Source organism: Schistocerca serialis, chromosome 4 (assembly GCF_023864345.2).
Source record: "Schistocerca serialis cubense isolate TAMUIC-IGC-003099 chromosome 4, iqSchSeri2.2, whole genome shotgun sequence".
Classification (NCBI taxonomy): domain Eukaryota; kingdom Metazoa; phylum Arthropoda; class Insecta; order Orthoptera; family Acrididae; genus Schistocerca; species Schistocerca serialis.
Genome location: NC_064641.1, coordinates 442481258 through 442496517, shown reverse-complemented (window position 1 = coordinate 442496517; position 15260 = coordinate 442481258). Strand labels below are relative to the sequence as shown.

Genomic DNA, 15260 nt, shown 5'->3' with positions numbered 1-15260 from the left:
CCTCTCCCTAAATACGGAAAAGGATGTATTACAGCAGATTTGTTTCACAGCATATAGCTTTTAAGGTATGCATTTTAGAGTAATGTTTACTAGACGTTTTGTTTCGAATGATCGTTCATGCCATGTCCCTGAAAATCGGCCATTACTCCTGTGTCACGCTATATAGTATCCAGCAGATGTTTCTGATAATATTGCACTCTAGTGCATTTATCACAATCTTCACCAGAAACCATATCACACTCGTATGCTGATTTTGGTCAACGATTTTGTAGATTATAAATCTAAAATCTGACCATTCCTAGTGTGTACACGCATTTCTGTTCAGTTCAGTGTGTTTCACATACCAGTGTCATTAACGCTGAAAACGGTGCTAAGTGTACTGTAGCCTGTTTATGGGCATTGAAGACTTTGCTGACTTGATTTAAAAATAAAATTCGAAATAGTTGTGAACTTTTAATAGTATACGAGGGTAAAACAGTGACAAATCGGTAACTGCTGCTACCGATCCGTCGTGTTCTATTCCACTAATTACATGCTAATATATCTGTGTCCTTACTGATGTTGGTGATGCCTTGCCACTGGATGATGGAGAATGCCTCGTTGGAGTACATGAGCCACGACAGGTACTTCATCCATCCCACCAGCATAGGAATGGACCTGCAACAATAGATCCCTGTGTTTGAGGCAGATATCACAGGACTGTTTGTCCAGTTAAAACAAATCGAAGTTTAAGAATAACATGAAATTTATCTAAGTTTTCTACCATGAAAGATAAAGAAGTTGCTATTAATATTCATAAGATCAATCACCACAAATACAATAGGGTGTATGTTAATTTCCTTGTTAAACATAATGTTACTGTTAACAACCTATTCAACAAGGAATAACCACTTCTGATCTTCGTTCCTTCTCTCACCACAACCCAACCACAAGTACAAGTTCTGGGAAGGAGGTGGGCGATAAACTTGATAGCCTGGCATGTAGGCTACTTGAAGTGAACTGATGAAAGCCAACTCAAAACAATGAATTTAAAATGGCAATACAATGAATTTATATGTAGAAAGCTATAAATCTAGTCCATTATATTTAACTCTAAAAACTGCACATGCAGGGTCACGTTACATGGATTACACGAGAACCTTTTTGGGAGTTCCTTGAACTACTACTCTGCACAAGATGTGATCACTCATGCCTTAAAATTCACAGGTAATTCTTTACAGTTTAAAGTTATGTTTTTCATTACACATAAATACCAGCTACATTCCTTGATAACATTTTGTGCGGTATTTGCTTTAATTACAGCCAACAGAAATTCTTGCCGATATATAATAAAATGAAATACTGGATCACACATAACTATGACCAGCAAATAATAAGTTGCTGATTATCTGTAACTAGTTCATTTGCCAGAGCTAAATAAACTGTTTGAAAATGCCAATATATCAACAGAAAACAAAAGAGCTAATAGTTATTAAATACGAGGGTAAGTCAGTTATTATCCGCAATTTAGTTATATTATTGTTTATTTTGGCAGTACTGTCGTTTTATGTTGATGACGCATACTTTTTTATTTGTTGTTGTATCTTCGAATTTTCAAGCTGCCAGGTTAGTTTTGTTATCACTGCAGTGCTGTTAATTACGGCTTCTCCGCGGTCTATTTGCACCAAAGAAGAGTAACGTACAGTGATCCGTTTTTTGTGGTCGGAATGCGTATCAGGGACCGAAATTCAAGGAAGACTTTGGGTACAGTACGGGAACAGTGTTTAGCCACAACGGAGTTTCTACGACTGGACTGAAAAATTCCGAAATGGTCGCACAAGTGTAACGCACGATGAAGGAGCCGGACGATCGTTTACGGACACAAATGAAGAAACCATTGAGCGCTAACGTGAAATGATTCTCTCAGATAGACGATTAACTATTGACGAAGTGGCACATTGTCTGCAAATTAGTCACGGTTCTGCCTACGAAATCATCCACAACAGACTTGAGTTTCATAAAGTTTGTGCAAGATGGTTTCCAAAACAACTCACACAGTTGCATAAAAAAACGCGCTTCGACATCTGAAAAAAACATTTGGACAGCTATGGTAACAAAGAGGACAACTTCTTAGACAGGATCATTACTGGTGACGAAACATTGATCCATCATTACGAGCCGAAGAGTAAACAGCAGAGTATGGAATGGAAACATCCAAACTCGCCATGCAAGAAAAAGTTCAAGCCCCAATCGCCTGCAGGAAATCTGATGCTTATGGTTTTTGGGACGCACAAGGTCCAGTACTGGAGTATATTGGGGAAAGGGGCACAACAAACAGTGTACGTTACAGTGAGATGCTTACTGCCAGGCTAAAGCCTGCAATTCGAAGCAAACGGCGAGGATTGCTGTCGTAAGGTGTATTGTTGCGCGTTGCGCGACAATGCCCGTCCGCATACTGCTGCCCACACTGCTGAAACGCCATAGAAACTAAAATTTGAAGTTCGGGACCATCCTCCATATAGTTCCGATGTTGCCCTTCTATCACTTGTTTGGTCCACTTTCCTGGCTCGCAGCTCAAGCGGGAACCTTCTTCTATAAGGGCATCAGGAATTTGTATAACGATGAACCAAGTGCGTTGAAACGCAAGGAGACAGTGTCGATAAATGATGTTCTTGTAAGTTTCCTATTTGATAACAATAAAATTTTATAACTAATGTGCGGATAATAATTGACCTACCGTCTTAAAAAGCAGGAAATTTCCCAACAGTATGTAACCTAGAATTAAATGCCTAGATAACCCAAGCCACCGTTGTAAACATTTCTATATGGCTGACTGCTAATGGTTTAGAATAACATAAAAATTAAATTATTTAGCTGAAGACATCGAAATATAATAATATTCGTATCAATAACGCCTTGTCACATACAGAAAAAAAAAAACTATTTGTTTCTTCAGCCGGCCAGAGTGGCCGAGCGGTTCTAGGCGCTACAGTCTGGAACCGCGCGACCGCTACGGTCGCAGGTTCGAATCCTGTCTCGGGCATGGATGTGTGTGAAGTCCTTAGATTAGTTAGGTTTAAGTAGTTCTAAGTTCTAGGGGACTGATGACCTCAGATGTTAAGTCCCATAGTGCTCAGAGCCATTTGAACCTTTTTTTTTTTGTTTCTTCTTCCAGTAGTTCGATATCCTGTAAAGATTTGTAATATCTTTGTTTGGAAGTAAACTGCAAGAAAAATCGTATATAGCACATTAACAGACAGAAATATTGGTAAACATGTAACTACACCAAATATTCCTTTTGTTATTATAGGTATTCACTTTTTGTATCACATTGCAGTCGTATTTCGTTTATTTTATTAAATACATACTGTAAAAAAATCAAGACTTTCACTAGAGAGTTTTGAAAAGCTGAATGAGTTCCTTTATGAATTTCAAATATACACAGATTCTTTGACACTCACTAGCGGGGAATTATCTGTGAAGTTAATTTTCACAAGCGCTTTCCGTGTTCTGAAAATTATGATGGCCACTAATCGTTCTCCATGTTCTGACGATCACGAGACAGCCAAAAAATGGGATCTTTTGCCTCAAAGCCTATTTACCTGGAAATGAATCCTTTAGGATGCATCTAAAACCTCCTTCATTCAGTGATAAGATGTGCTGACAAGTGTATGAGAGCGTTAGCAGCCTCAGTATTACCTGTTATAAATACGTACTATTCTTTGCTCTTTAGACATAATCATCATTTGTACTAATATGGGTAACATACAGAGTAACCTAGATACATTATTGTCGCTTGGCAGTATTGGTAATGTGACACATTTGTCACACAGTCATCCTATAAACCATTTCTTTCAATTCAAATAATGCAAACCTTCTTAAATACTGTCCTCAAATAGACAATGTTCCTCACATTCTATTGAAGTATTTCACCTTGCTTTACATAAGAATGATTTACACATCAATGGAAGATGTCGAAAACATACCTATTAAAGCAATAAATCTGACAGACTGGCTAAGTACGTAGGGAGTTATGTATCTGCAAATGGAGATGTCGAAACAGTGTATGCTATATCCCATATAACATAGGCACGTGAAGACAAGGGTTTCTAAATAGAAATACTACATATTTCATACTATATTTGTTGATATTTTCAACTGTGTTTCAGTTTATAGGCCCACTGTCGGACAATAATTGAATAACCAGGTTTTGGGATAGATATTTCATATTGGGAAATAACTGCCACATATTACTATGCCATTTTGTTTCATTTTTATGACATTATTTCGCGGTTATATTGCTCTGAAGCGCCAAAGAAACTGGTATAGGCATGCATATTCAAATACAGAGATATGTAAACAGGAAGAATACGGCGCTGCGGTCGACAACGCCTATTTAAGACATCAAGTGTCTGTCGCAGTTGTTAGATCGGGTACTGCTGCTACAATGGCAGGTTATCAAGATTTAAGTATGTTTCAACATAGTGTTAGGGTCAGCGCACGAGCGATAGGACACACCACCTCCAAGTAGCGATGAAGTGTGGATTTTCTCGTACGACCATTTGACGAGTGTTCCGCGAATATCAGGAATACGGTAAAACATCAAATCTACGATATCAGTGCGGCCGGGGAAAGATTCTGCAAGAAGGGACCAACGAGGACTGAAGAGGATCTTTCAGTGTGACAAAAGTGCACCCTTCCGCAAATTGCTGCAGGTTTCAATGCTGGGCCATCAACAAGTGTACTAATCATTCATCTAAATATCATCGATATGAAACTTCCTGGCAGATTAAAACTGTGTGCCCGACCGAGACTCGAACTCGGGACCTTTGCCTTTCGCGGGCAAGTGCTCTACCACCTGAGCTACCGAAGCACGGCTCACGCCCGGTACTCACAGCTTTACTTCTGCCAGTACCTCGTCTCCTACCTTCCAAACCTTACAGAATCTCTCCTGCGAACCTTTCAGAACTAGCACTCCTGAAAGAAAGGATATTGCGGAGACATGGCTTAGCCACAGCGTGGGGGATGTTTCCAGAATGAGATTTTCACTCTGCAGCGGAGTGTGCGCTGATACGAAACTTCCTGGCAGATTAAAACTGTGTGCCCGACCGAGACTCGAACTCGGGACCTTTGCCTTTCGCGGGCAAGTGCTCTACCACCTGAGCTACCGAAGCACGGCTCACGCCCGCTACTCACAGCTTTACTTCTGCCAGTACCTCGTCTCCTACCTTCCAAACCTTACAGAATCTCTCCTGCGAACCTTTCAGAACTAGCACTCCTGAAAGAAAGGATATTGCGGAGACATGGCTTAGCCACAGCGTGGGGGATGTTTCCAGAATGAGATTTTCACTCTGCAGCGGAGTGTGCGCTGATATGAGACTTAGAGCACTTGCCCACGAAAGGCAAAGGTCCCGAGTTCGAGTCTCGGTCGGGCACACAGTTTTCATCTGCCAGGAAGTTTCATATCAGCGCACACTCCGCTGCAGAGTGAAAATCTCATTCTGGAATCAACGATATGGGTTTCAGAGCCGGAGGCTCACTCTTGTAACCTTGATAACTGCGCCACAGAAAGCTTTACGCGTCGCCTGGGCCCGTCAACACCGACACTGGACTGTCGATGACTGGAAATATGATACCTGTTCGGACGAGTCCTGTTCAAAATTCTATCGTGCGTATGGACGTGTACGGGTATGGAGAGAACCTCATGAATCCACGGACCCTTTATTCCAACATTGGACTGTTCAATCTGGTGGAGGCTCTGTAAAGGTGTGGGGCGTGTGAAGTTGGAGTGATATGTAAACCGTGATACGTCTAGATACGACTCTGACAGGTGACACGTACGTAAGCGTCCTGTCCGATCACCTGAATGCATTATTTTTTTTTTAATTTTGTGATAAGTTCTATGGGACCAAACTGCTGCGGTCATCGGTCCGTAGGCTTACACACTACTTAATCTAACTTAAACTAACTCACGCTAAGGACAACACACACACCCATGCCCAAGGGAGGACTCGAAGCTCCGACGGGGGAAGCCGCGCGAATCGTGGTAAGGTTTCCTTAGACCGCAAGGATACCGTGCGCGGCTAAAATGCATTCATGTCCTTAGTTCATTCCGACGTACTTGGGCAATGCCAGCAGGACAATGCGACACCCCACACATCCAGAATTGCTACAGAGTGGCTCCAGGAACACTCTTATGAGTTTAAACACTTCCTCTGGTCACAAATCCCCAGACACGAAAATTATTGAGCATATCTGAGATGTCTTGCAAGGTGCTGTTCGGAAGAGATTTCCACCCCCTCGTACTTTTATGGATTTATAGACAGCCCCGCAGGATTCATGGTGTCATTTTCCTCCAGCACTACTTGAGACATTAGTCGAGTCTATGCCACGTCGTGTTGCGGCACTTCTGCGTACTCGCGGGGACCCTACAGGATATTAGGCAAGTGTGACAGTTTCTTTGGCTCTTGAGTGTATGTAGCCTATTAGAAGGCTTACTTGGGAGGGAAGATTTGAGCTTTTCTTGCTTGCAAGGTGCACTCGCAATGCCCTCTAGTTCCCACTTGTCGGCAGAAGATGGTCGGTGAGTGTCATTAGTAGAGGCAAGCATCCCTGCGAAGTTGAGCAGGCATGTGGAAGTGGAGCCGGCGCCTGACATCACTGAGAGCAGGGACCACCTTGCCGCCACTTCCGTACCCAGAAATTAATTGAGTATGACCTTTTCGAATTTTCTATTCAAACGTCAAAAGATGGGACGCATTGAAGCTGCCCGAGAGGCGTGAGAGAGTAGGTCGTTCCAAATTTTTGGTGTATCCAATCAAAAGCATCGCCAAACACGGTGTGTGCTTGGTGCGAAGAGATTACCAATTGGTGGGACACTGCTCTAGGGCAGTATTAACAATTTGTTTGTTGAAGTGAGTTTTATACACCAATGCTCTGAAGTTTCTGATGCGTTCTCCTGGTTTTTTTCCCACGAGAAATAAACAATTTTCTGGTTCGTCATATTGGGAACATATCTGAGTCGTCCCTGTGGAGTTGCATGAAAGCTGTGATTTAAGGGCAGAAAGAGGAGTTTTCTGGACTTTTTGACTCCCAGCCACTATCTGGTGCTGATTGGCGCACACTAGCTGATTTTTGGGAATATGTAAGTGTCGCAGTTGTAGCCAGATGCATATTCTTAGCAGTTGACAACTTACTTGTCCTGCCAAGCTAGTTTTGTTGCCTGTCTGCTTATAATTTTTGGCCTTTTTTCTTGATAAATTTGAATTCGTGAGCTGCCCAGATGAGGAAATCATGCTGCTCTTTCTCGATATGGTCTTCCCCATAACTCGATACCCCCTCTCCCCAGTATTAGCATCATATTGTGAAACTTGTCTACGTATTTTGGAGAAAACATGGCATTCGCCAATTTTATGTGAATTGTGTGTATCATAAAGAGCAGGTAAAAATCTGTTACACTCCAGCTTGACTTTCATCGATCCATTAATTGTGCTGCAAATTTCCCATGGTTAGGTAACCCAAACGCAACAAATATAACCTGTTGTTGATCATACGGTGACGGTGTTTTCCTTGTGTACTTTGATCAAACACAACCAACTATTGTTTAAAGTTAAAGAGACACACCAGTGAGTTTCGATACGCATGCTACAACTCAGCTTTCACAGCACATACTTTATACAGGAATAAATACTAAAGTTCAATTTTACTAAATATAAAAGAAGTAGTTGCTCGAGAGCAGCGGAGGGTGTAACCAAATTAAGTCATTATACTGTAAACTGTAGGTATCTACATAATTACAATATTCGATTTATCTCTAAAACTATATTAATATATAATTTAATTTGGGCTGCTCTTTGAAATATATACCATCATCTTTTACATTTATTGCATGTTTAATATCAAAACGTTCATAAATAATATCTTTTCCAATACTGGTTACCATACTGATGTTGTATATGACATATCTACCTTTCTATTGTCTAATAATGCCCTTGCAAGTTGAATACTTATTTAAAAAATATACAAATATCTAAGCTACTTGAAATTTCGCATTTTAAATAATAAATATGAACATTTATTACCAAGGAGCGATGAAAAAATCCAGCAGATTGTTACTTTTTCGTCTGTTGACATATTAACATAATTATTTTGTCTTTTAAAAGAAAAATAGAACATCTTTAATTGCATTCGTCAATTTACGTAGAGAAGACAAGCCCTCATATACTTGTTTAAGTTTTAACATGACATCAGATGTACTCTAAATGCTTTTATTAAAAATGGGTTATAAGTTACCAGAAATCACAATATCTATCACGAAAATAAGTGAAAAACTAGTAACAAGATCGAGTCGCAGTCTGTAATCTGTCAGTGACTGTTGAAAGAGAGGAGGTGATAAACAGCGGTAAAAATATTACAAGTTCAATCGAGAAAGCCTAACAATCAGCAATACAAATTATATTAAACTTTTAAAATGGTAAAGAGTAGTAATCAGTTGTTGTTTCCGTTGTAGCTTCATCAGAGCAGATACAGATTTAGGCTAGTAACTAGCCATTATCAATATTAAAATAATACAAGAAGTTAACAGTCAGATCATAGCATATATTAATTACAACTCATGACATAACCTATATTGTCTGTACACCCAAATTACGTACCAGTAGTCCAGGAGTTGTTATAAATGCCCTGGTACGCCTACACCTGCTGTTTAGACTCTTGTCACAGTTCATTAAGGACCACTGTGTAATAAATGTGGACTTTGCATAGAACACATCGGCTGGCTGTGTGATGCCCTACACATGAACTACAAAATACATAACCCTTTAGTACAGCTATTATGGTCTCTAATAAAATTTAAAAGTTGCATAGGAATAAAACGTGAGTAAGACTATTAACTTTGCATTAGCAACTTATTGCCACATTTAATAGTTAACATTTGAGTATATAAAATGCCAGATTATTTCTTTGTGATCCAATTAGTTTGTTAATTTTTAAAACCGAAGATAAAAACAGTTTAGCAAAATTTACAAACAGCTACGAGGCGTGAAACGTGAGCTCTCAACTGCATGACTTAGGAAATATGATTACTTATGCTTTTTCTGTACTGTGAAACATACCTCTTTGCTTTCCATATTTTGGGAGGTAGTAATATCGACAAAAGCCAGAAAGTGATATCCAGTAAACATGTTTTTAAAGTGCATTCTTCTTCGCTACATTGCTGAACATGTATTCGTAGTTTTTCAGAAATGCGGTTTAGAGTCTATGTTTGCTAGGCATTTTCTCTTGTTTTGGCCACTGCTACCTCCTCCCCAAATATGGAAAACAAGGAAATTGCAGCAGAAGAGGCCGGAAAACAAAGAAGGCAACATGTATAACAGACTTGTTTCACAGTATCGAAGATGAAGAAGTTTTAACAGATATTGAGGTATGCATTTTAGAGCCATTGCCTACCAGACGTTTTTACTTTGAATGATCGTTCCTGTCATATACCTGAATATTGATCATTCTTCTTAGGATACGTGGTATAAGAAACAATGCTCTTATTTGTAGGATATTTATATTTTTTATCAAACCAAACACTACATAGCTAACCATATTACTGCACATAAAAATTTTTAAATGTTCGTATGTGCTCCATGTGGTCCCACGTACGTCTATCGGTGTTTGTTAGTATGGTAGGAACAGACGTTCCGTATGTACATGTAGATGCCCTGAGCCACAGCTAGTAAGGTTAAGCGCCAAAAACAAATGATACAGTGTGAAAAACTCGGATTCATTCCGCAATTTAAGTAATTCAACATAAAACAGACTACTAAACTTATTTTTTTCTTGTGTTATTTCTAAAACAAACAAAACTACAATAAAATAAAAAATATAGAACACATTTCGTACGGAATCATGGACCTTGCCGCTGGTGGGGAGGCTTGCATGCCTCAGCGATACAGATATCCTTACCGTAGGTGAAACCACAACGGAGGGGTATCTGTTGAGAGGCCAGACACACGTGTGCTTCCTGAAGAGGGGCAGCAGCCTTTTCAGTAGTTGTAGGGGCAACCGTCTGGATGATTTACTGATCTGGACTTGTAACATTAACCAAAACGGTCTTGCTGTGCTGGTTCTGTGAACGGCTGAAAACAAGGAGAAACTACAGCCGAAATTCTTCCCGAGGGCATGCAGCTTTGCTGTATGGTTAAATGATGATGACGTCCTCTTGGATAAAACATTCCGAAGGTGAAATAGCCCCATATTCGGATCTCTGGGCGTGGACTACTGAGGAGGCCATCGTTATGACGAGAAAGAAAACTGGCGTTCTACGGATCGGAGCATGGAATTCAAGAACCCTTAATCGGTTAGGCAGGTTAGATAATTTAAAAAGGGAAATGGATAGGCCAAAGTTAGATACAGTGGGAATTAGTGCAGTTCGGTGACAGGAGGAACAGAACTTCTGGTCAGTTGAATACAGGGTTATAAATACAAAATCAAATAGGAGTAATGCAGGAGTAGGTTTAGTAACGAATAAAAAAATAGAAGCGCGGGTAAGCTACTATAAACAGAGTAGTAAACGCATTATTGGAGCCAAGACAGACACGAAGCCCAGGCCTACAACAGTAGTACTAGTTTATAAGCCAACTACCTCCTCAGATGACGAAGAGATTGATAAAATGGATGATAAGATAAAAGAAATTATTTAGATACTGAAGGGAGACGAAAATTTAATAGTCATGGGGGCTGGAATTCGATAGTAAGAAAAGGAAGAGAAGGAAAAGTTGTGGGCGAAAATGGAATGGAGATAAGGAATGAAAGAGGAAGCCCCTTGGTAGAATTATACAAAGAGCATAACTTAATCATAGCTAGCACTTGGTTTTAAAATCATGAAAGAAGGTTGTATACGTGGAAGAGGCCTGGAGACACTGGAAGGTTTCAGATACATTATATAACGGTAAGACAGAGATTTAGGAACCAGGATTTAATTAGTAATGCATTTCCAGGGGCAGATATGGACTCTGACCACAATCTATTTGTTATGAACTGTAGATTAAAACTGAACAAACTGCAAAAAGGTCGGTCTTTAAGGAGATGGGATCTGGATAAAATGAAAGAACCAGAGGCTGTAGAGAGTTTGAGAGAGAACATTAGGGAACTATTGACAAGAACAGGAGAAAGAGATATAGTAGAAGAAGAAGGGTAGCGTTGAAAGATGAAACTGTAAAGCCAGCAGAGGATCAAGTAGATAAAAAGACTAGGGCTAATAGAAATCCTTGGGTAACAGAAGAGATATTAAACTTAATTGATGAAAAGAGAAAATACAAAAATGCAGTAAATGAAGTAGGCAAAAAGGAAGACAAACATCTCATAAATGAGATCGACAGAAAGTGGAAAATGGCTAAACAGGGATGGCTAGACGACAAATATAAGGATGTAGAGGCATATATCACGAGGGGTAAGATAGATACAACCTACAGAAAAATTTAAGAGACCTTTGCACAAAAAGATCCACTTGTATGAATATCAAGAGCTCAGATGGAGAAGCTTTTGAAGATGAAATAGGCGTTTTGATACAGCGTGAAGAATTTGCCAGAGCACTGAAAGACCTAAGTCGAAACAAGGGCCCAAGGGTAGACAACGTTCCATTAGAGCTACTGACAGCCTTGGGAGCCTGTCAAAACTCTACCATCTGGTGAGCAACATGTATGAGACAGGCGAAATACCCTCAGACTTCAAGAAGAATACAATAATTCCAATACCAAAGAAAACAGGTGTGACAGCTGTGAAAATTACCGAACTATTAGTTTAATAAGTCACGGCTGCAAAATACTAACACGAATTCTTTACAGACGAATGAAAAAACTGGTAGAAGCCGATTTTTGGGAAGATCAGTTTGGATTCTGTAGAAATGTTGCAACACTCAAGGCAATATTGACCCTACGATTTATCTTAGAAGATCAAATGAAGAAAGGCAAACCTACGTTTCTAGCATTTGTGGACTCAGAGAAGTCTTTTGACAATGTTGATTGGAATAGTCTCTCTCGAATTCTGAAGGTGGCAGGGATCAACTACAGTGAGCGAAAGGCTATTTACAATGTGTACAGAAACCAGATGGCGAGGGGCATGAAAGGGTAGCAGTGGTCGGGAAGGGAGTGGGACAGTGTTGTAGACTATCCCCGATGTTATTCAGTCTGTATATTGAGCAAGCAGTAAAGGGAACAAAAGAAAAAATTGGATTAGGAATTAAAATCCACGGAGAAGAAATAAAAACTTGGAGGTTTGCCGATGACATTGTAATTCTTTCACAGACAGCCATGGACCTGAATGAGCAGTTGAACGGAATGGACAGTGTCTTGAAAGGAGGATGTAAGGTGAACATCAACAAAGGCAAAAAGAGAATAATGTAATGTAGTCTAATTAAATCAAGCGATGCTGCGGGAATTAGATTAGGAAACGATGCACTTAAAGTAGCAGATGACTTTAGTCATTTGGGGAGAAAAATACTGATGATGGTCGAAGTAGAGAGGATAAAAAATTTACACTAGCAATGGCATGGAAAGCGTTTTTGACCAAGAGATATTTCTAACCTCGAATATGGTATTGAGTATCAGCAAGACCTTTCTGGAAGTATTTGTATGGAGTGTAGACGTACATGGAAGTGAAACATGTACGATAAATACTTTAGGCAAGATGAGAATAGAAGCTTACGAAATGTGGTGCTACAGAAGAATGCTGATGATTGGATGAGTAGATCACGTAACTAATGGAGAGGTATTGAACATAATTGAGGAGAAGAGGAATTTCTTGCACAACTTGACTAGATGAAGGGATCGGTTGGTAGGACATGTTCTGAGGCATCAAGGGATCACCAATTTACTACTGGAGTGCAGTGTGTAGGGTAAAAATCTTAGTGTGACTTCAACAGATGAATACACTAAGCAGTTTCAGGTGGATGTAGGTTGCAATAATTACTTGGAGATGAAGAAGCTTACACAGGATGGAGTAGCATGGAGGGCTGCATCAAACCAGTGTCTGGGCTGAAGACCACACCAGCAACAACATGGAATTAGAAGTGATTGCAATGAGTTTATTTTCCAAAATGCTGTAGCTCCCTACTACATTAGCACTGTATGTTCAAAGACTCTCAGTGAACACGGTTCCTGAACGATGTATAGTGCCTTAGGGTCCAAGCAATGAAAAGCTTGAACGAATTAACTCCTAAGTGGTTCGAATTCACTTTTTTCATTTTGTGTGTAAGAACATTATTATTTTGAGACATTTACGAGTAAATTTGTGAAAAATTTTCATTGTTTGGATCTTCACGCCCTATACACAGTTGAGGAACTGCATTCTTTGAGAGTTGTTGAAAACACCAGTGCTAATCTGTCAAAGAGCTCCACCATTTTAGAAAATAAAACCATAGAAATGAAACATCTGTAAACAGAACATAAATATATTTTCAGAAATTACATAAAACATTAAGTTTGTAATCTCTCAAAGTTGGACGAATTGAAATTGCGGCAGTGGACCCTAGTCTCTAAAACTGTACCATTTATTTTTACCACTTAAATGAGAAATTACCTCATCACCTCAAAGCACTGGTGACTGGAAATGTTCCTCTCCTGCTTAGAATAAAAATACAGAACTCCACATGGCGGTCAGTATCACCTATACCGAGGGCCTGTGGTACTTGGATCTTGTGAGTCTTAAATTTCACACATCGCCGTAATGTAAGTCACACCGTGGCGAGTTAAATTATGTTTTCTACTCTATCGAAAAGTGGACTTTTTAAAACTAAATAGAAAGTTTTATCGGACGTATTTGACATTAATATTAGGAACGCTAGAACCAAATGTTGATTTCTCTTTACACAGACAAGGTATGTCTTTAAAAGTGTTTCAGCCAACATAAATGCTTTGAACGGTATTAAGTACAACGACATATTGTCTACGAAGTTCAAGCTGTACTGTTGTTACAGATGCGCATGTGGGAAACAGAATGACGTGTTTGCGACGTCGGTATCTTGTGTGCAGTTGAAGCTCCACTGCAACCTACCGACGAATGTGAAAAATACCTCTCCGGTTCCAAACGGCACATTGCCTGTTGAACTTTCACGACCTACTGCTGAGTTAAATGACACGAAAACTGGCTGATTAATTTTTTCTTAAGTACTGTGTGGATTCTACCTATACAATTACACGACGCCGATGATTTTTAATTTCTCTACTAATTTCAAATTATTACCACATGCAATAATGTTGGCGTACTTGACACGTTAAAAGTCAGTGACAGTCAAATATGGAATACGGATGTCTTCATTTTGTTTGGTAGAATTCTAGCAACTGATCGGTCAGAACAGTCTATGCGATTAAGTCACAGTATCTCATTCGGAGTGCTTTTCCTACTCAGTTCGCTATAATTATCCAGTACCTAAGGAGTATGGATCTGCTAGAAATGGAGTAATACAGCTACTTACAATTAGCAATCGTCTTCAAAGCGTAAATGTTGCACATTCATATCAATGCTTCAAAATTTTAAAGAAATCATCAAAATTTCTTTAATTTCCTTGCTGATCAACGTCTGCGTAATTGAAGCATAATGATTAAAGATATTTTTACGAGACAATGTCAAGTGGATTCAAGCCGCTAGACTTACAGGTGATGAGATGGAAGTTCGGTGACTTTGTAGAAAGTGTGCAATAATGTAGCTGCGTGTTTGTAGTGAAATTTTTATTCCGTAATGTTAGAGTTATATTTCTCTTTTGCTTACTCACTGCAAAGACAAGAGAAAAGAAACTGAAGTGTATGCTGACGTCAACAATTAAATTTCTCAGCCTTCTTGTAGAAATAGTAAAAGGGCAATCAGTTGCAAATTGAAAGGTTTATTAAAACTCGTTTAACATTTTTTCAACGTTCATAAAAACGTTTTCTTCAGAAGCAAGTATGGACAAACTGAGCAAGATAAGTGTAAACATGTTAAGATATATCTGTATAGATAGGTACAGTCATATCTTGTTACGAATACAAATCATATTCAGGCTTACTGGATTATATGTTGGGGCAGTAGTAGTATGCGCAAGGAAGGTTCGCGATGGTGACTGAAACTCTATCATACTGAACTTGCTTCACAGATTAAAGTTAAAATTATGACACTAAAAATCAGACATTATTTAGCTATGTTCATATTTAAAATAATAACACAGCAACAAATAATGTCACCATCTAAAGAAAGTCAGTGTGGTAAAATAAAATTAATGTGAAATTGAATAGTGCAAATAGAAACAATAGCAAAAGGAAACA

General features: G+C 39.3%; 1 protein-coding gene across 1 annotated transcript in view; it reads right to left on the bottom strand.

The window, feature by feature from the left end:
- LOC126474527 (protein scarlet-like) overlaps positions 1-15260 on the bottom strand; it is a 392530-nt gene that overhangs the window by 23155 nt on the left and 354115 nt on the right. The window contains exon 14 of the mRNA XM_050101997.1: positions 557-657. Coding sequence (XP_049957954.1) covers positions 557-657 — 101 coding nt within the window. The remainder of the gene's footprint in view (positions 1-556; positions 658-15260) is intronic.